Source organism: Branchiostoma lanceolatum, chromosome 15, assembly GCF_035083965.1.
Source record: "Branchiostoma lanceolatum isolate klBraLanc5 chromosome 15, klBraLanc5.hap2, whole genome shotgun sequence".
NCBI classification, from domain to species: Eukaryota; Metazoa; Chordata; class Leptocardii; order Amphioxiformes; family Branchiostomatidae; genus Branchiostoma; species Branchiostoma lanceolatum.
The window spans coordinates 18,089,244-18,112,281 of record NC_089736.1 but is presented as its reverse complement, the minus strand read 5'-3'; the positions used below and the strand labels follow the sequence as shown (position 1 = coordinate 18,112,281).

Sequence of the window (23,038 nt, the reverse complement as noted above, 5' to 3'; positions counted from 1 at the left end):
GCAGCAGAACGCACAGCGCCCAATAAAATACATAAAGGTTTGGGAGATTCATGGAAGTAAAAAGAAAATAAGAATATTAATTTTCATCAATAACGAGAGTATTTTAAATGTTCATACACAGAAGCGTCGTGTTTTACAAAGGTCAGCGGTACGCCAATCTGGGCCGCGCCAAAACCAAGATGGCATCGGGGACCAAGAAACAACATGTTTCGCCCAATGTTTTGCCCGCTGCGAAGTCATTTTTTGGCGGAATTTAGTAAGACACAGACACATTTTTTTGAAAATACAAGAAATGGATAGTAATTTCTGTGAGATCTGACTTTTTGACGCCATGCACTACGTAATCGTTTTGAAAATTGAGTTTAAACCGCACAGAGGTTGGGGTAAACTATAAGATTACGACAGGCACAACAACACCGATACTAAAGTATTCACAAATATTTGTATTTACAATGTGTATAGTGGGAACGTTTTATTAAAACCCTTCATGGAGGAATCGATGCTATTCCATATATTTTTGTCCGTCAAGGTCTTAAAAACATTTCCGCGAAATCCGACAGCAAAATGTTTCGATGTCACCACACACTTGGAAATGAGGCGGCCGCCATGGCCAGGGATTGTGCTCTTTGCGGTCCCAATTCGTGGCGGTCGCGGTCGTGTTGGTCGGGTGGTCGCCTTGGGCAGGCAGCTTAATGCTTGTGCCTATGAGGAAAATTTTCGGGACCGAGAAAAAGCGGTCGCCATGGCCAGGTGGTCTCGTTGAAAAGGTGGTCGCCTAGGCAGGTTTGACTGTATCTCCATTTTTCATGGAGATAATAAAGAAAACAGCTCAGGCACTCAAGGGGAGGGATCTTGTATCCAGAGGTAGCAGCAGGAAATTTGTAGGGGGGGAGGGAGATTTCAGACGAAATGTTCACTCTATGGAGCGCCAAAAATTTGATTAACTTGACAGTAATAAGGGAAGTAAAAGAAGAGCATGTTGATATCTAATTACTAAAGATCATGCTGCTGTTATTTATGCAGCCAACAGAGTAGGGAACCTGTCACAGATATACGTACCCTGCTTTACTCATGCATCGGCTGCTTGTCAGCAACCAGGCAATCCTAGCCTACCAACCAGGTGCATTGACCGAATACATTTCACTTTCACTGCAACTTAACATCCACCTCCTCCTCAAACAACTCTACTCTGTGGATACAGCCGTCATAAAAAAAGGAGGTTTCATAGCCAAAAAAGAAGTCAGTCCGCATTATTAACAACCGAGCGGCCATTTTTTTTGTCCGTCAAGGGCTGTTTTTGACGGAGGTGTTGGAAATAGAACAGGTGACGGGGCTTATGGCCTGGTGTTCGGCTGGAACGGTCCATTGCATAGGTTAGCTCGGTAGGAGTGAGGATACTAGAGGCTCCCCAGCATCTGAATCATTAACCCTTAAATGTCTTCTCTCATCTGTCTACAGTACTTCAATCTGCCTGGGTATTGAGAACTTATAAGGCAAAAGTTCTTTTTTCTTTACTGTAGGGGATATCAAGTCTTCTTCATACCTCTGCCTGGAAGTCTGGCCACAATCAGCCCTCGGCCAAGACCAACTCTCCCCAAGAACGGAGTTCCATCAAAAGGCACAGCAAGGAAGATCATGGGACTGGGGAGAATCCATTCAGAAGAACCCTGGTAGGGCAAACCAATGGTCAGGATTGGCGGGAAGGTGCTGCATATGGTTCTGATGTAAACCTCTCAACTGCTCATTATACATGTAACGTTAATAGTTATAAACCTTACAACGATAGAAGAGTGACGTTCATGAATACAACTGTTACAGCTTCTTGCAATGTTATTGAAGAAGATTTCAACATGTCAAAGCCTTCTTCGCCTTCAAAAGGATCTGGAATATTTCGTTCCCCAACCACTTCCATCAAAAACTTCTTTGGTAAGTTAGCACATAGATCTGAAGATGAAGGCAAGAATAACATTAATAAGGTGCAAAAGCATGCATCTATGGAAGTCATCCCAATCGACAGTGTTGACCAGCTTTCTGCAAAGTTAGGACAGAGTGTGGAGAATGTGGCAGCCGTTACAAATGGAGAGAGTAAAGATACTCCACGTTCCAGGAGGAGGGCTGTGGTGGAAGGGGCTGTACCAATAGCAAAATCCAGACTGCATGGGAAAAACACAAGTTATGCCCCTCCGTTAGCACATGCGTACCAGAAGAAAAAGGAGTTCAATGCAGGTGATGCTAGTCTGTCCAAATGCCTGGATGTTATTCGTGCAGATGTGAAATCATACACAAGTCTCCAAAGACGACATCCTATAGAAATAAAGCGCAAGTTTGAGCAGGCCCGTCAGGAAAGTGGAGAAAGTGGGGACTTGGATTGGAGACAAGGAAGGCCACATTCTCGCTCTCGCTCGCCTGGTTCAACACGGTCAGGGTCTCCAGTTACAGAAGGTGGCTATGACACAGCAAGTAGTTCTGAGGCACATCTGAATCGGGCTGTACATGGTAGATACCTTGGTAATATGTTAGCACCTCCCAGGCAAAGGCTTTCTGTAAGTCCTGAAAGGGAAAGGATACAGTCGACCAGTCCTTCAACTGATGGAAGACAGTCTGCTAGTATGTCATCAGGTGGATTGGCCTCACCTAGCCCTCAGGCCAGTCCTCACAGCTCCAGACACTCGCACAGTCCCATTCCTGAGGATGTTCGCAGTAAGTCTTCAAGTTTAGAAAGACCCAAAGTAAGTGTCCAACCACCAACACCACTGGTCAAAAGGAGATCAAGAGAAACACACAGGGGTGCGCCTCGTGTGAAGTCATTGGAAATGTCCGTTGAAGACTATAATAATTTGTCATCCAGGTATTTCATAGAAAAGGAACAAGAGAGATCCAAGGAAAGAACAGAATCCATTTCTCCCTCCAGACATCCAATAGAAATAAAACGAAAATTGGACATGGCAAGGGAAAGGTCATTGTCTCAAGAGTCCTCCGATTCAACTACTGGTAGACTTAGTAATGATTCCCAACCCACTGAAAAGTTTCAAATATCATCTGCTGCAGAGAAGAAAACCACACTGTACAGCCCAACACAGCCAACTACAGGGCTTTCTCCAACCAAGCGGGAAATTGCAAGCGCAGAGGCTCACCCTACAAGTGGAGATCAGAGGCCTCTTGATAAATATGAAGCAAAACCAAAAGGCAGTGATGAAAAACTTGGATACTTTGAGGACAGAGTTTTGGGAGGAGAGAAAGATCTTGTCAATAACAATGGAGAAAGAGTCTTTTGTATGGTCAGAATTGCTCCAACTGTCAGTCCTAAGCCAGAAAGATCTGACTCTGAAAGTCCATTGAAAGAAACCATCGGTGACAGCTTAGAAAATTATTTCAAAATGACACCTACATCCCAGCCTGGCTCAAATGAATCCAATGCATCTAATCCCTCTGGGAAACAAAGGATTGCAGGAGCATCTACAAGTATTGTAAAACCTCACAGTCCAGGCATTGCAGATTCACCTTCACCCAACAAGCCATCCTATTCTCCCCAGTTGAATGGGAATATTAACAAAATGCAGAAATGTAGGAGTGCAGCCAGTGACATATTACCAGCACCAACGGCAGTCCTGCAGCAGCCTGCTGAAACATCTCGTAGTAGTCGGCTAAGTCCTGTTAGTGCCTTACAAGTGCCTCAAGCCCCAGCAGGTGCTAGTGACCTACCACACAGTCCACCTGGGCAGGGAGCCTTCTATGTTGTCAGGACTACTGAACAACCAGAACCAGTCAAGCTCAGAGCTCAGGTAAGAGACATTAGCTTTTTTGCTGATCCAGTGGTTAAGAAGGAGAGGCCTAAAAGTGTCCCAGATTCCAAGGGATTTGATTGGGTGGAAGAGCAACACTACTTCGACAAGTCTGGTAGGTACGTCAAAGAAATTCGTAAAGTGGAGTACTCCCCCTCAGGGTCTCAAAAACTTGGTGACAGTGGTTACATCTCTCCCTCCAAAGCACCTCCCTCCTGCCAAACCCCTCCAACAGATGCTACTCCTGGAGAGATTAACCCTGGGCCTTCAAGGCAACAGCCTCGCAGAACGATGAGGAGAAGTCTCTCAGCTGGGGAATTCTCTACACCAGTCACAACTGGAAGTGAGAGTGACGGTGCTAATGCACCTGTCTATACCAGGGCAATGTCAACTGACAAGCAGGCAAAGGAAAGTCCTGATTTACTGGCCTCTGTTAAACCTGGTTTGAGTAAACGTAGTCCAGCATTGCGCAAAAAGATGCTGCTCCAGAAAAGCCCATCCTTGGATGCTGCCGACCAGAAGCCGATGATAACCAAGGCACGTGTCCAAGGTCCAGCAGAGCATGCACCCATTCAAGCATCGTATGCTCCTGTCCAGGCCGAATATGCTCCTGTACATGGGGAGTATGCACCTGTTGTTGGAAAAATGGAGCCAACAAAAGAGGAGGAAGAGGATAAGGTTGTCGATCAGCGAGTTATAAAACAGGCTGGAACCAGAACACCAAGAAAGTATGTGGAAAGTGGGAAGCCACAACGACGAATGACAATGCCTGATGCATCAACTATGAAAGCTGCAGCTGTTCAAAATCACATGCCTTTTGGCTCAGCTGTGACCCGGGTGGAACAGATGTATGCTAAATTAGAGCAAGACACAATCGACTATCTTTGCAAATCAGAAGCTGAAAAAGATAGTGAGGTTAAGGACACCTCCAAACGACGCAAAAGGTTAGTGAAAAGTTTCTCTGTAGATGACTCTCGTAATGACACAGGTGTTACGGCTAGTAAGCCGCCATTACCAAAAACACCATCACCTAAAGGATGGACAGACTCACCCATCTACAATAAACCCAGCAGTGATGAAGACATCAAGTCTCGAGCAGCTAGAATTTTAGGAGTAGATGTAAAAGATTTGCCTCCTAACCTGGCGGGAGTATCTGGTACGAAGTCACAGAGGAGGAAAGACTGGCGCGAAAAAACAACTCAGAGAGAATCACGCAAGGAAGAACACAGTTTCAAACCATCGTCAGACATTCCACAGCAGCTGGAATCCCAACAAGCATCTCCTAAAACTTCTTCAGCTGTGGCATCAGGCAGGCCTGCCTCTGTCTTAGTGACTGTTGCATCACCAGAAGATGAGTCAAATCTGTCAGATTATGAAAGTCACACCATCATTCGGCAAAGGTCTAAGACTGACAGTACACCCTATGAGTCCTCAGAGGAAGAAAGAAAGAAATTTCTGAGAAATAGAAAGAAGTCTTTACCTGGGTCCACTGAAAAAATAGCGGCTGAGCTGAAACCACCAACTGGTACTAGATCACCGAAGGGTTCAAGATCACCAAAGCAGCAGCGCTCACCAACACTACGACGCAAGAGCTCTTCTCTTCTGGCACTGAAGGCAGAGCAGAAAGATAGCAGTGAGTCATCCAGTGAAGAGGTAGACTTAAGGAAACATCCGATTGTCAGCCCAAGGCTTAGAAGAAGAGTAAAAAGGCCAAAGAGGACCGGACAAGATGGTGCACTTAGGGGGGGCATACACTGGGTGTACAACCCATCATACAGGGAGTCCCCCCCGGACTCCAATGTTCTCACTGTGCCATCATGGGAGGATGCGATTGCTGAACGGTTGTTGGCTGGCTACGACCAAGAGAGCGGTCGAGATGTGTCACAGTGGCGGTGCTTTTCAGACGAAGATGCATCAGGTACTTTGATGTGTTATATGGGCACAGATTTAGATCATTGCATGTGCACTGCAATGGATACCATATGCATGATCTGTAAAGTATTACCACTATTACAGTATGTGCATGTTAAATGACACTGTGTTTTTAAAGGTTGTTTAGAATCGAAGAATTTAGATACACAGCAAGGTAAACTCAGTTACTATACACACATAAAAAAGGCACAATTCAGTACCACAAATCCACAGTACTTGACAATGGCAGGTAGCATAATTTACCTACATGTAGTAGCAGTTTCTATGGAGGCTAGTACAGGGCTGTCTCCAGCCTCCGTCCCAGGACAAAAATTTGCTTATCGGGACGGAACAAAATGTCACCCTAACCGTCCCAAAAATGGGAACTTTCTGATGTAAACTTGTTGAAAATTCATCTTTGTAGGCTCAAAATGAGAGATTTAGCAACAAAAATTAAAATATTAGATCTGGAACAATGAGTGGGATGGAAAATAATTTAATGCTGGAGACCCCTGGGCTAGTAGAAAGTGCATGGTCTGTTACTGTTCTCTTGTCTGTCTAATGCCATGCAAGTACAATCATTGTATATCATGCTATTTATATTGAGGTCTGAGGTGAAGAACTGTGCTTGGGACTTCATTTCATTTCAGTTTTGTCTTTATCCTTCAAGTTTCTTTTTACTTTTTACACAAAACAGTTAAGTCAGTAGACAGTTACATTTATAAAGAACATAAGGTTTTGCAGTCAATGTCACCAACACTGAGAGGCACTTAAAATTGTCATGGAAGTATGGAGAAAGGGTATTTAACATACTGTTGGGCTGGAGGCTGTCGAGTCGGGTTTATCAAATATTGCTGTGTAATTTAGCTGCTACCTGATGGTCCCAACTCAGTGCCAAATACAACAAGAGTTCGGAGACCTCAAATCTCCATGAAATATATAATAATAGATGCAAATTAGGCCCACTTTTGCATAATTTATATTCAACTATGTTCACTGTCACATAACTTCCAAATGCCACAAGAATGAAATTCCAGTTATCTACCAATATGGAATTACAGTATTTTCTCATTACTTATACAAATTAGGTATTCATTTGCATAACTTTTGTCTATCAATGTCTCTTTATTACTCAGTTACATATGTTGCATTTTTTAACTGTCGTACCATTGAACGGAGTGGGTTTATAAATGCCCCCATTAATTATGGAAATTAGATTCTGATTTTCATTATCACCATTTCATCAAGTAACACTTAAGCTATCCACATAATAGAAACAAGTATACAGGTTTGGTTTTATATCTCTTTGGCCCGTTCATATTAAGCCTATCATACTCATAGCCATTTGAATAAATTCAAAGATTTAACCGGCTTATTCAGCTGGCTATCTTAGCTTAATATGAACGCAATTTAACCGGCTAAGTAAGGGTTTTAGCAGGTTAACTTCAAACCACCTCCAGGACGATTATGAGAATAAAACTTGCGTTGCCATATACTTTTTGCCCATTCTTTTACTTGTTGAACAGAAACGTTTCAGGGCAAAATCATCCATATTTCTGGTCAAAATATTTTCTACCATGACCTATACTTTCTGTTGAAATACTGTGCCCTTATGATGTGTATGAGAGCACATTAAAGATAGGTTAAGTTGAATTGATTCTGTTGTTTACTTTTTTCCAGTAGATACCACAATTTGTGCATTATATCAAGGAGGTTAAATCCTTGATTATATTTAGCTTTCAACAATTTCTTCCTGTTCAAAGAAACACTTCCAGCAACACGCAAGAACAAGTCACCAAGAGTTAAATACCTAGTGAGACATTCGACTCGTAACTGAGCCAAGCGTAACCCAGCACCACGTCTAGTGATATAATAGACGTTAAACAAGGACAACAACAACAAAATATGTTTAAACTAGAGTTCCACGAACACATAATCTTCGCCAAATAATCAAGGCTTATTATGGAGAGTGATTAATATTTAAGTGCTTATAACCCCCTGCAAATTTGATCATGCACCATACCATTTGGAAGATATGATGGGGCGAATGAGTCCAGTCTAGCATGGGTTAAAATCATTTGGTGGTACAGGACTAGTATATGTGTAGAGTGCGCTGATATATGTTATAACTGGTCATGAAAAAATATGAGTATGTTGATATTATATGGGCCCCAAAGGTGTCAGGCTTTCTATTTTGTCCCCTTTTCGTTATGTTGCCAACCGTGTTGAACAAAAAAGCCTAACTGAACGCGTTAAAAACCAGCAGGACCCACACCTCTGCTTGGAGAATAGTTTATCTATTTGACCTACATGTACGTTTATGCAAGGCCATCTGTTTACATGACCTGACACTATCCCATGTCCCACTATGAATTACAGTGAGTTAAAAAACTTTCCTTACTAATTATGCAAATTAGCTCCTGAAATATGCCCCTAAATTTTGAAGGTCCGCTGCAGTACCTTAGGTACCCGCTAGAAGGCCCATTATCGAACTTGACCTTCCTTTCTGTAAACCCTACCCATCCACTAAATATCATACAGATCCATCAACAACTTGTTGAGTTATGCTGGCGACATACAAATACACATCCACACAAAGCCCGCTGCAGTACTGACGGAAAATACCAGGGGAACCATTTTTGAACTAGACCTCCATTTCTACAACATCTACACACCTGCAAAAAATCATGAAGATCCATCAACGTTTCCGTCACTTTGTTTGCCTACATACAAACACAAAAAAATGCAAAGTCCGCTGCAGTACTGTTGAAAAACGCAAGATGAACTATTTTCGAACTTGACCATCCTTTGCACAACCACTACACACCTACCAAAAATCATAAAGATTCATTGAAGATTTCTTGAGTTATGCTCCTGACATACATTCAGACCCACCCAACAGATTTTTCAACCGAAAACATAATCTTCTCTGAGTACAAGTACTCGGCGAAGATAATTATTGTGAAGGCCTATGTGAAAAATCTGATCAGTATTGGTGTAACGTTATGTGCCTGAAATCTTGCAATGACTAGGGGTAAATGCTGGTTTGTTTTAATCAGGTCCAATTCCAGTTTTATTCAGGTCCTCATGTTCATGTCCAGAACACTGAACCAACAGCTACAGAAAGAGACAAACGTGAATTAAGGCTAATCTAGCTTGATTTAGGGTTGCTTTTTAACCTTTTTTGGGCAGATGACATACTAGTAATTCGATGTCTAAACAGAAAGGTCTAAAGTTATATGTTTGTAGTTCGTTCAGTTTTTTTTTTACTCTGAGTTTTGGACTTTCAGTTATTTTGGACTTGGGTCTTGGATGTTGTTCAGGTCTGAATGAGATCCAGTGAATCGGAATCCACCTCCCGGGCTCCAGTGAACCGGTATCCACCCCTAGACTAGACGTGGGGCATGTCGGAAAGACTTTGTAAGGCCACTCAAATTCAATGTGTTTGTTCTTGGATTTTTCATTTTTATAGGAGATTCATTGAGCGGCCGTGGGTGGACAAAATAACACAAACCAACATGTTAGCTTGGTGTGGCGTAAGGGTGAGAGGAATACAAAAAACTCTTTTGGAGCGAATTTAATAACCTTCTTTTTCGTCCATGAAACAAATGACTTGCAAATGGCCTGCAAATGCTTGATGCTTACACAGCACTATTTATCACATATAATTGATATGTAATGTTACCCTCATCCACAACATTTCTTTGTCTTGAATCTCTGCCTGATGTAATATTTATTTGGTATATTCACCAAATATTTATTTGGTATATTCACCATATATTTATTATTATATATATCGCCTTCTTCAGGATCAATGATGACCAATCACCGAACGTAAACTCACAATAGTTACAGACATGTCACATGTGACTTAATTAACATGTGTCTTAAGAGATACATGACGTCAGCAATTGGTCAAACGTGCCAGGAAGTTTATAACGCCCACTGTCTCTGTTTAGTGATGGTTGGAGCAGGGCTGTCTGCAGCTTTGAATTTTTTTGCATCCCACTCATTGTTTGGAAGCCCATGTTGTATCCATTGGTAAATCTTTCATTCTTTGCTTAGGAAACTACATTTTCACCAATGTCATGTCATGAAGTTCAGATTTTTTGGATGGAAAAGGTGAAATTTTTTTCCATCCCAACCACCAAATTTTGTCCTGGGACGAAAGGATGGGTCCTGGAGACAGCCCTGGGATGGAGTGCCCTGATGTACATGGCCTCCTTTATACCTCTCATAAAGTAGTCCTGTTCAGTGTCCAGTATTCTGACTTTGTCCAGCGCAAGGCTATGGTCCGGAGATTCAATGTGGATGTTTTGAGAGACTTCTCACCAATGTAGGGTTCTTCGCAAGTCTACATTGGTGAGACAGAACGCTCATTGAGAACTAGATTCCTTGAACACAAACACCCCAGCTCACATTCGTCAGAAGTCCCAAGTGGACATGACCCAAAGTGGACGATAATTGGTAGCGCACAATAGCGCTACGTTAGAAATATAGGGACAGTGAACTGTGACTGACATTGTTGTAACAATAGACTACTTAATACTATTGTATACTGACTGTTTCAAAATCTTATCCAGTTGCTTGAGTAATTATTTTTGGCGTATCTTATTACCTGGATGTCTAACCTTCATCAACGTACTTAATACTGTCATTAGTATTGGCTATACATTGTATCTAGACAAGCTTGATTTGACTTCTTTTTTTGAGGCAAATTCAAGTTTTCCTCGGAGCCCTTTTTACCTTGTGTGACCTTCTACAGAGGTACCAATTTTCGCAACTAACAGGTGTTAGGTGCCACAACATGCAAGAGTCCTATAAGGCCACAGCAAGTAAATTCTATGGATGACATCAGCGCACTCATTGATTTTCGCCTGATTTTGAAATAAAAAACAAGATTTATTTTACCCTTCGGGAATGGTCAACATACCGAAAATGGTACAATATGTCGCAAACTACTGTCAGTTCTATTGCAAAAACATTCTACATGCCATAAATAGGCATTTGCACATGTAAGAATGGTGAAAACTCCGTACCAATGCGTTGTGCAATTATTGTGTATGCAAGCTGTAACAAGATAGCTCGTCGTCACCAACTTACAGGAAGACACAGAGCAGCCCTCAAGCCAAACTTGTAATATAGTCTGTAATTGCTGTGCCATTATTATCGACTACGTGTAATCCAATGTGCTGTTCTTGAATGAAGTGAACTACATGTACTAACAAATTCGATAACAGGGTCAGATGAAGTAACTAATGTCATGCGGTTTGAGTAAACCATTGTCTAACTGTCTGTATGTTGAAGACAAAATGAAAAGACGGGTGATTTCAAAGGCCCAGATTTCAGTCAGACAGTCAGGACAGCAATAGCGGAGAGCTAGAGAAGTTCAGCTGAGGAAAAGTGAGCAGAGCCAGCATCATGCACCCTCCTAAAAGCAGGACCCCTATCGCTCACTTCGTTGGCTCGCTCGCATAGCTAAGGACCCTGCTCTTTAGCCCCGGTAGACACGGTTCTGGCGACGTGGCCACCAAAACAGCTTCAGCCAATCAGAGGGTTTGCTCAAGCACTCCTCAAGCTCATCTTATGCAAAACCACAAAGGACCCTGGGAAGCTATCAACCAATCAGGTTATGTCTCACATCGTTACTTTAGGTTCAGAACAAATTAACCGCCAAATTGTACCAAATAAGGATAGCTCATTAATTATTTATGAGCAACTGTCAGTAACGTCGCCAGAACCATGTCTACCGGGGCTAAAGAGCAGGGCCCCTACGCGAGCGAGCCAACGAATTGAGCGATAGGGGTCCTGCTTTTAGGAGGGTGGCAACATGTAGTCACCGTCAGTCTGCCTCATGACTCAGGAGACTCCCGTGCCCAGTGTACAGAAACCTTGTCTCTGTCGTCTTGCTACATTATGTATACAGACCCGGATCTAAATCCATAATTTTATTATTTTAATGTTGACATCAGTGTAAGTTAATGTTTTATTGAATAGAGGGATACAAGACTTGTTGTAATACCGTGTTTTATCGCTTCAATTCTTCTTTCATGCTTTATGGTATTCAAGTTTGAAAATGTGAATGCCTAGTTTTCTTTTGTCCGCCATGTTTTTTTTCCGCCTGCACGCACTAAATTTGGAGTCTGCAGAGGATGACTTGTCATCCATAAAATTTACTTGCCGTGGCCTAATGGAAAATACTGCAGATATAGATTTTCCTGATAAGTTATGCAAATTAAGTTCCAATTTGCTGCTAGGGGGCTAAACCTACAGCACCTCTTCCTTACATCATAAACTATCTGCCACCAAAAAACACAGACCATAGCACGATCAGGTCAACAGATTAAAAAAATGGAAGTTCATACCAAATATCTTTACAATCCATCCAGACGTTTATTTTCATAATTAATATCTATAGTCTATAGATAGTCCTCTCTTTCTTAGTTACGTTTGTCACATGTTTGAGAGTCTTATAATCTAATGCAACAGATTTATAAACTTTCCTCATTAATTTTTAAAATTAGCTACTGATTTGCATAACTAATGTGTGATCTTGTCATCACTCAAACTTTGTACGTACCAAATATCATGACAATCTGTCAACCCCTTCTGGAAGTTTGAAATGAAATCTGCTCCCGCAGTTTAAAAAAAAGCCACTAGGGGGCCCAAACCTACACAACTTACTCTCCCTCCCAAGAGCTTAATTTCCAAGCAGATCTAATGGTTGCAAAGACTGTATCCAACTGGCAAAAGGAATTTTTATTGCAACCCTTTGCAACCGTTAGATCTGCTTGGAGATTACCCAGAGCTATCTACCACTCAAAAATCATGACCATAGCATGTCCAGAATGCGAGATATCAAACTCAGAAGTTCTGCTGCGGTACCATAGCAAGCCGCATCAGGCCCCAAAAATTTGATAATTTTGAGGTGACCATCCAGGCATTCTCGAGTTATCGTGTTTACAGACGCACACACACACACACACACACACACACACACACACACACACACACACACACACACACACACACACACACACACACACACACACACACATACATGAACGCTAACAAAAAACATATCCTTCTCGGCAAAGGCAATGAGCAAAAGGCACAAGAACATCTTCATAAGTAAATTAACAGTAGCAGTGTTTCTGAGTTGACTTGTAAAACAGGCGTATGGCTTGGTGGAGGAATGGACTGTTGGCACTGTGATGACCGTGCCTATTCTCAAAGTTCACCCGGGGGCCCTTCAGGGAGGTTTGTGTTCTACAGATTCTTGAGATGACCTGCAAACTTTTACATAGAAATGTCAGAATTAGCCAAGAAAATAGAGTTAGGTGCATCCTCATCCTGTTACCGTTATACCAAGTTGGTAAAACCAAACAAGCTCTCAACCATTCTAGCTGAATTTCCAGGTTTTGATATCTCGTGTTCTGGACATGCTATGGTTGCGATGTTTGGCTGGTAGATAGCTATTGTGCTTGAAAAAAGTGACATAAGTTTGGGCCCCCAAGTGGCTAGTTCTGAAATTGCAGGGGCATTTTTGCAAAATAAGAAAAAGGATAACTAAAAAAAAAATAACGTGTATAATTAGATGCATATGTTTAGACAAGGAATGAAATGCAACTCCTACAAAATAGGAGGACATTTGCGTAGTTAATAAAAATTTCTATCACATTCATAGCAGTTTTTTTCAATGTATGTGTCCCAGACATGATATGGTCTTGACATTTGGGTGGCAGATAGTTTTTTTGTTACGTCAGGACAAATTGGGGCACGTTTAGGCCCCCTAACATCTAATTTCGGAACTGCACGCTTTTCTAGGCACAATGAGCCATTCTGATTTAATGTAATATGTAGCCAGGCCACTCGTATTTTAATGATAAGTATATTCATTACATTTTATGTAAAGCATAATTGGTGCCTGTATTTAGTTTAACATACAGACAGCCTGCTTGAATTTAGCATAATAGTCCTAGCGACTGTGTTGCTTAATTCAGCATGTAGCGCAATTGGGACCACAACTACCCTTCCCCCATTCTGACACCTTGAAAAATTTGTTTTTACCAGGAATTGATGACATTACCTTAAATGACCCATGTCTTGTACATGTAACGTTACTATGAAAATCAATGAATTCCCATTTTACCTGTGCGCTGAGCCAGCTGTGGGCAGCGGCACTTCTGTTGTATGTACATGTGTAACTGCATCTTGAAAACAAATGGCAGTATGGTGAAAGCACAAGTATTGTAAATACATGTACACTGTGGAAAATAGTGTAAAAATATTTGAAAAAGTACAGGATTGGTGTACTATTTTATCTCTTCACTTGACAATACCTGCATTTTCTTTTGACTTCACCAAAATGCCTCAGTAAATGGTACTTCATGAAATTGAGCCTCAGATTTTCTCACCTACAATATTGAAAGTTTTTATATCTTTCAATTTAGCCAGCAAATGCAGTTCTGTGCAGATTACATGTGCATATTGTGGCATTGTAACTTAAGTCAGCACAGTGTTGGCCAGCATTTCTTTACAAATTAAAGACTGGCATGTGAAGAAGAAAGTTTTATCTTTATTATCCTTTTGCTATAAGTTTTGATCAGATAGTATTTGAAAAGCCATATACAGCACCATGTAAGAGCAACATTATTGGTGACTGTACATCCTGTTCATCATCATCATCACAACGTTGTAAACAAAGGCACTGGGGCATGTAGTCACCACATACCTTTCCCTGCAGAAGTAAACACTGGGACTCCCATTGTTGGTTCAGTCCCTGTCATGCTGGCTGAACACCTGAAACAAGGGGATGTTTGTCTTAAGCAGATCAGGGATACCTGCGGGTCAGGTTTCAGTTAACTGTTGACATTACAGATGGAAGAGGTGTTCTCTAGCCCTTCCTGTGTGTTATATGCTGGTACATGGTTAAGGGGCCTATTGTAGAATTTGGGGGCAAAAACTGCAAATTTTCTGAATTTGAATATTCTACATTCAGATTGACATTTGTAACTAACTTGTAAGTTACTTCAACAAAATTGACCGAAAACAGCCATTTTTTCATGTTTTCATCAGTAGCAACTTTGTTATTCAACAAGTTAGTATTAACTTAACGTTACAATAACGTTACGTCCCTTTAATGCATTCAGAGAGAAGGTAGTAAGGTTAATTATTTGTGTTGGAGATGTGTTGAACCCCAAATAAACTTTTTGTGAAAAATTGGTGATGAAATATGGTAAAGCAGTCCATTAGCGCCATTTTGTCACAGAAGTCGCCCCTGATGTGGAATGGCATCGCCCAAAGATGACCTTCTTTCTACTTGTAATCTTTTACGTGAAATTTGCATACTCGGGACGATTTGAATGAGCCTTACCAGGGCAGAACGTGTTCCGCACTATTTACTGACGCCTTTCTCGCACTTTTATCAAGTTTGTGTTTTGGTGGTCTGAACGCCATACTTCTGGGGCTTGTATAATGGAGTAATAATGCCCGGGATAGCAGGTAAGTCTGCTAATTTTGTTGTTGTAATTTCCAGACTCGCTTCTCACCGAACACCAAGTGTGTATGTAGTAGTGGACAGGAAACAGGTAGTCGTTACGCTTGTTGTGTCACGTCGGTCAAGTCTTCAATAAGGCGGTGGACAAAAACGGCAAGGTTTAGGCAATTGTTTAGTTGTGACATGGGTTTTCGTAAGTCATCAGAAAGTCGTCTACGAAGCTCTGCCTGTCCTGAATGAGTAGGAGAGTACATTCCGCGAGCCGCTCTTCTGTGACAACAAACTACAGGAGATCAGGTGGTCGGTACGCCGTCAGGGGCAGGGGCGGGCCCGTAACGGCCCGGATCGTCGGTGGTGAATGGACTAGTCACTCATTTCTGATTCCGTAAACAAACTTGAGGACATTTCCTTCCCTAAGAGCCATGTACATATTTCGAAACATAAAATTTTTCACGTTCGTCTAATTTCCGAAATATCAAGTAGGTTTGATTAAACCTTCTCGGAAATAGACATAAAAGTACAGTAGTCATAAAAGGGGAGAAGAACCCACTGAAATACAGCATGTTTTGATGATGATTGAACAATAAACATCCTGCTTGTAGGCTGAATATTTTTGGAAATATGATAAGGTGACACTGTCACAGTTGTCACACTCATAAGTTACAGGCAATGATTTGCAACATGAGTATTTGTTGTACCAGAGAACACAACAGAACTTCAGCAGAACCATACTTGACCAGGTAATGTATAAAGATCGACACTGACATTGAAGGGAGTGTCCACCACTCTAGCTGCTTGAGAAGAAGTAGAAAGGTTTAATAGGTCCGTTACAATTACTGACAGCATCTGTGTGCCGTAAATCTTACTAGAACTAGAACCAGTAATTAGCCTTCCTGTAATTCATCAAGGAGTCTTTGTTGGAGTGTTTTGATATGTCAGTATTCCATAGTCATGAGTGACTTGGTTTTAACAACAAATCTAAACTTGTTATAACTTATATCCCAACAGTCTGTGCACTTTTCTTAGTTGCAATATATTCATGTCTGCCATGGCATAGATCCCCATGGCCCTGAGAACAGTCGCTCTTTGTTTCTTGGTTTTGGGCATGAAAGGTTACATATATTCCAGCACTCACCTCAGTGGAATATTATTATTATTACATGTATATAGCAAAAGCTCCAGGCTCAATCTTGTCCTTCATAATCAAATTTTTCATGTCCAAGAAATCTGTCATTGTTTCGAAATCTTTGTATAGTTCAGATTTCTCTGTAGATTATGATATCAGTTCCACCATCAGAAGAAATCTTTAATTGTGTTGAAGCATCACCCATGTGCAGTGGGTCACGGTTGACTTATCCTTGTTGAGTAGCCTATTGGAGCTGCTTAAATTGCATGGAACAAAACTAAATCAAAAACCATAGTTGTGTAGCCAATATTACAAAATTGTTCACCACTGATCATTATGTTGAGCCCATAGGTATGGGCTCAACATATTGTTTTTGTTCACGTTCTTCTTCTCCTCCTCCTGCCATATCTTCAAATGGATTCAACTCCGCCATTTTTTAACCAACTGACCTGAAATTTGGCATGGAGGTAAAGATGGCAAATACCCTTAGGCTATTTTTGATTTTTTTTCGAAACAGGCCTTAAAAACATTTTTATGGAGTTTTTTGGGGGCATTTTTAGGCAAAAATTACATTTTGGGCTCCTGTGCCCTGGTATTACAAGCAAATGACCTGGAATTCGGTACAAGGGTTGCCTTGAACATGTCCCTACAGGAATTCAATGACATTTCTGGTGTACATCACTTCAAAATGCTTCATTTTGGGGGCTTTTGGGTCTATTTTCAGACCAAAACGGGCCAAAAGTGCTGTCCCCATTCCATGTTCTATCTAAGGTTCGGTGCATTCCATTTGCTGCTAGCCAAAGAACATGTGTTCTATTCAGGTAACCTGAGGTCATGTTACAGGAAAACATGCAAGCCTCTGCAGTAAGAAGTTGCTAAACTATGCGGAAGGCTCTTGGTTAACTTGTAGAGAGGATTTTTTTTGCACGGGTGATTTTGGAACAGTCAATTTATCGATGGAGAGGGAGATGGGCAAAGTATGTTGCTCTCGCAAATGTTGCCTTTCTACATGTAGTTAAGGTGGCAGTACACAGTATTTGTCCGCGACCCCCGGGGTCTATGAAGCGAGGTAAGAAAATAGTGCGCTCTAAATCGTGGACCGCATGTCTACACTTAAACGTGAAAGCCAGCGAGGCATGAACTTTACTGAATGATAGTATAATAAGTCGGCTTTTCGATCGTATGAGTAAGATTGTGAAGTTTGCCGATTCGGTGTATACATGCGCGTGACCTTTGCAGCAGCCAGCCTGGGTGAGTCGGCTGCAGTTCGTATGACCTCGCATTACCCCATTCAAAAGAGGGCGCCAGAACGTAAAAAAAACACAACTTTTTTTTGTTTTCAGTTATATTGTAGAATGTACCCTCAATTTAAACCTATCCATTTGTCGTGCTTCAGAAATGCACCATACTATATTTTTTTCGGCGTCGACCTCAGTCAGTTTGTGGTCCTTAACTGGAGAAATCCCCATAGGCGAAATACTGTGTTCTGCCACCTTGAATATTTCGATTTGCCCAGCTGTTATTTTGGGACAGCTCACTTCTTGATTGGGGAGGAGTATGGGCGAAACATGCTGTATTTGCTCAGGGGCAAATGACGGCCTTTCTAGTTTCAGAAGTGTTTTCTCACACATACATGACTCATTTTATTCATATTAGGCCACAGCAAGTAAATTTTATGGATGACATCCTCTGCAGACTCCAAATTTAGTGCCCACAGGCGAAAAAAAAACATGGCGGCCAAAAAAAACAAGGCATCCACATTTTCAAACTTGAATACCATAAAGCATGTAAGAAGAATTGAAACGATATTACAACAAGTCTTTTGAATTATAAATTTGGATCCGGGTCCGTATAGCAAGACGGCAGAAACAAGGTTTCCGTACACTGGGCACCGGAGTCTCCTGAGTCATGCTCACTTTTCCTCAGCTGAACTTCTCTTACTAGCTCTCCGCTATTGCTGTCCTGACTGTCTGACTGAACTGCCGTGCCTTAGAAATCACCCGTCTTTTCATTTTGTCTTCAACATACAGACAGTTAGACAATGGTTTACTCATCTGACCCTGTTATCGAATTTGTTAGTAGTTCACATCATTCAAGAACTGCACATTGGATTACGCGTTGATAATAATGGCACAGCAATTACAGACTATATTACAAGTTTGGTATGAGGGTTGCACTGTGTCTTCCTGTAAGTTGGTGACGACGAGCAATCTTATTACAGCTTGCATACACAATAATTGTACAACACATTTTTACAGATTTTTTACCATTCTTACATGTGAAAATGCATTTTTATGGCATTTAGAATGTTTTTGCGATAGAACTGACAGTAGTTTGCGACATATTGTACTATTTTCGGTATGTAGACCATTGCCGAAGGGTAAAATAAATCTTGTTTTTTATTTCAAAATCAGGGGAAAATCAATGAGTGCACTGATGTCATCCATAAAATTTACATGCTGTGGCCTTATAAGTTATATAGGACTTGTACCTGTACACTATTCTTAATCCTCGCATAAAAGTACTGACCGGGCATATTTTCAGAATCTAGTAAAAGTACCCCCGGAATAGAATTGACAGGTGAATTATCAAGAATACAAATGTATAATAATCACTTAGTCTAAATACGCCCTTGTCATTGTGCAGCGCCAGCAACACTTCTCCCATGGAAATACAATAGCGACTCAAACATTGCCCGCTACTGGTATTTGCCGATACTACAGATTATGCGTCATTGCTCTCAGACATTTAGCGATAGTTAATGAATCCAACATGGTGGCTCCTTATTTACGTTTTCGACCGAGAGCCGCACTCTCTTTCTGACGGATTTTTGCAGAATAGAATAAGTTGACTACTATGGATGGAAATGAGTGAAAAAGTATCTTAAAGTTAAAGTAACTTTATTAACTTGTTTTGTCCAGGGCGTCGATTGTGTTTTTATTGAAAATTTAACAGAATGAGAGAGTGTGTGTGTGTGTGCAATTGTGTGAGCTTTCTTGGTCCAGAATATTTTTACTTCGTCCAAGTAATACCGCAAAATTGAATTGCCCAAAATATAGGTTGGGCACTGCGCAGCCTGGGTTTAGATATAAGTTGCGATAACCAATACAGTTGCACTGTGCAGGGCACAACCGGGTATATCTCAGAGGTACATGTATGCAGTCTCCAAACTAAGAGATGCCAAAAGAAGAGAAATAAACTAATCAGCATAATCAATTTACAAATTGGATAATTGAAGACAGCTGATTATTGTCTGATATGAAATCTATAGCAGCTGTAACAAACTAATGGTTGAGGGTAAGTTCTTCTGAGTGGAAATACTTTGATTGAAAAAAAATGAGTTTGGAGATCTAATATACAGGATGTAAGTACAGTAGATATGATACATGATTGGTGCTACACTTCTGTAAGACTGTGCAGTATTACCAGCCATAGAACTTGAATAGGAGGCAGTCCACTCATTGAATTCCTGATGACGCACTCAGCTGTGGGATTGCCGAGGCAGTTGTCTATATTTGACAGCCAGGGTGATATTTGATGCACTGTTGATAGTTATTCATAGGGCCTGACCATACTTATCGGCAATGTGCTATTGCATGGTGAACTGCTTCACTGGGAGGGGTGCAAGTTGACGGGAATATGCTTAACAACATTCAGAATGCTATCTCCCCTTGGTGGGCAGATGTCTTGGGTTTGCAGGAGGGCAAAAACAAAGAATCAGGTATGGACCTTTGAGTTTTTATCTGTTTGCGTTGCCCTGTGATTAGTTCAGACCATTTTGAAGCACCCGTTTCCATATTTAGCTTCTCCCATAGAGGTCATGCTTGCTGATGGAGAACAGCTTTACTCTATCTTACAACGGCCACTAACTTCTGTACTTACTAAGCCATTTAACGAGAACGATGGTCACTTTCATGTGTATCAACTTGTGGAAAAAGAATGATTCTGACATTCCTTTGATCATGATGGTACATGTACTCAAGGACATTATATAGGAAGGACTGAGCACACAATCAGTCCCTATTCAAGAACCTTCGGTTCATGGTTGTAAAAATAATTAACACCTACATACGAATCACCCCCAGATTTGCATGTATTCCAAGCGGCCCACAAATTCAGAATGGCCGGACCAGGCGAAGGTGACTTTGTTTTTGAGTGATTTTCGAGACGATCGTCAAAAAACGGGGAAGCTGGAAGTCCCAAAAACCACACAAAAATTTCGACAAAGCTACCACTTTCACTTGCATGTTGTGTGATTTAAACAAGTTTATAAGAGAGCCTTCTTCACCAAGCACAAGATCAAGCATCACAACATAATGATAATGTCCCTGTGTAGTGTATTCATAAGTTAGTTGTCTAAACGATCTGTATTTCTGAGTTACATATTTTTAAAAATCGTACCTCCAATATCCGTTTATAATTTGCTGCAACAATAGTCTGGCGTAACCGAACTGTGGGGAGGGGGGATCTTTATTCATCGCTACCGTCAGGCAAAAACACTTGCGTCAAGCTAGAATACCGACTAGAAAATTGAAGAAGAAACTATCACACCACACTAGATATTTATGAATTCAAGAAATCCATGTATTTATTCAATATTTACAGGTAGTGTTACATTTGGAGGTTGGTTCCAACAAACAATTTGATGCGTAAATCTTTATTTATATTCTACGTTGTATTTTCGGCAGCGCTGTATCGTGGGACGTCGCTCTGGTGGTCATGCCCCTTCCACGGAAGTTTGCAATCTGCAAAAAAACACAAAGATCGGTAGTCGATAAGATTGGGAACCTGCATGTTATATTAACAAAGATACGGATGTCAGGACATGTTCCCCGTGCAAGTGCTGGCATAACAAACGGCTTGGCTTTGCAAACGACCCCCGAAATACGGACATGTCCACTTTGTTGGCTCACCGTGCAAGGCCATCTACGGAATTTGTAAAAAATTGAGGAATGTTCTTGCTCAAGGATCACAAAAAAATCGCTAGCGATCTGTAGTAAACTGTACAATAATGTAAACAAAAGCGTTCGAAGTTTTCTAAAAAAGTGTTTACTTATACACAAATAATGATGTAACTATGTTTTAGCAGCATAAATCTTTGAATGTTCTCACATGTTTTACAGACAAAAACTTTATGAGATTTCCACGAAAAAGCCTGTAAACTCACCAATCTTTACTCTACATCGCCCGAACACATATCAAAATGGCCGTCAGCGTCTTCCCCAGAAGCTGCTGCCGTTTGCACACGTCACGTTTGCTTCCCAAATAAGGAAATCCGCGGAAACTACAGGCATCTTGCCCGTAGTTCGGGTAGGTTCGGGCCGTGTTCGGCCAGCATCGGAGCGCGTGACGTCATGATCGGGCTCATTTGCAGGGTTTTGGCGGGAAGACATGAATTGAACGGGGGAGAACAAAGGAGCGCCGCCGGAGGGCGGAAACAATAGATCGCCGCGGGGTTTGGCGGGTCTGTACAATAGCGCGCAGCGGGGGACTGACTCCGTGCTCAGTCCTTCCTATATAATGTCCTTGATGTACTTGATAACTTTTTTCAATGTTGTAGTTGTATCATATTACAACGTTATTTATCATCTTATTATTCTTAACACATTCAAATTGCACATTCTTATTCTGAGTTTTTTTAGTGAAGGCTTGTTTGTCTGAATAATAGATAGATACATAAAGTTAGAGTTTGTCCCTACAGCTTCAGTGTTTTTCTGGCTTGGGTGTTTTCAGAATGTCATGTTGATCTTATGTCATGTGACAGTATCATGTCTCCATAAACACCATATACAATCATGTAGGGAACATTCTTGACTCCAGTTGAACAGCTGCAAGAGCAGGTCATGGTATTTTCCAATATGGTGGTTAATAATCCCTGTCTTGTCTCACAGACAGCGTCTTTGTCCATATTGGAAGTTGATCCAGCAGAATTGTGGACAAACTACTAACAGTGTATCAGTGGAAAAGGACTTTTGCGAGAAATATGTTCTATTATTTATTGTATTCTATAAATTCTTCATGAATATTATCAGCTTACAAATTAGATTTAAAATGGAAGTCTATATCACACAGTATATGTGTCAGAGTTACACCAGGCCTTTACCAACTGTTTCTGCATACATGTACCTTTGCTCTATTTCATAAGGAACATCTTTTGTTGCTATTGACTGTCTTATTAGATTGGTGAGGTTCATTATATGATATTGTTTTGAATAATATGTAAGAAACTTTAAAAGAGAATTAAAGAGGTCAATGGAAAAAGAAATCATAAGTATGGTTTAATTTTATTAAGAGTTACTCAGCCAGGTAGAATTGTACAGCTCTACTGGACATGTTGTCGTAACAGTTAAATCAACTTGATGTTGGTGACTAGGGAAGTTGCACGTGGTACAACTACAAGGCAAACTCTATATAGTATCTTCATAGTATCATACACATGTACGTAATGTATACGGTTGTAACTTGTAGTATGCATGTGTGTGAAAGGCACTGACTGGATTGTAGCTAGTAAGTAAGCAGTTGACCTGCGGTATGTGTAATACGATAATGATGTTTAATTGAGAGAACATCTGTACCACTCTATGTGTTAGCATGTAGTTGTGAGATATTTCTACATTTGTTATACAATTTATGGTAGGAATTACATGGGTGGGGAGGCTGTCATGCAGGAATTTTTCTCAGAACTGTCCCTAGGCAGTCTCTAAATTTGGTTCTAGATGT

General features: G+C 41.0%; 1 protein-coding gene and 1 long non-coding RNA gene across 9 annotated transcripts in view; one reads left to right on the top strand and one right to left on the bottom strand.

The window, feature by feature from the left end:
• Window positions 1-23,038, top strand: part of LOC136449264 (supervillin-like) — a 134,964-nt gene that overhangs the window by 25,760 nt on the left and 86,166 nt on the right. For 5 of the 8 annotated variants that reach the window (XM_066449222.1, XM_066449220.1, XM_066449219.1 and 2 more), the window contains exon 2: window positions 1,521-5,700. The exons of 1 other annotated variant lie outside the window; for it this stretch is intronic. In XM_066449222.1, coding sequence (XP_066305319.1) covers window positions 1,521-5,700 — 4,180 coding nt within the window. Of the gene's footprint in view, window positions 1-1,520; window positions 5,701-15,042; window positions 15,198-19,896; window positions 20,040-23,038 lie in introns of those variants that run through there. 2 more of the 8 variants (XM_066449224.1, XM_066449223.1) reach the window with 2 other exon arrangements.
• Window positions 20,881-21,855, bottom strand: LOC136449267 (uncharacterized). Its single transcript, XR_010758005.1, has 2 exons — window positions 21,486-21,855; window positions 20,881-21,063 (listed from the first exon to the last, which is right to left on the bottom strand). It is a non-coding gene; the product is annotated as an uncharacterized lncRNA (long non-coding RNA).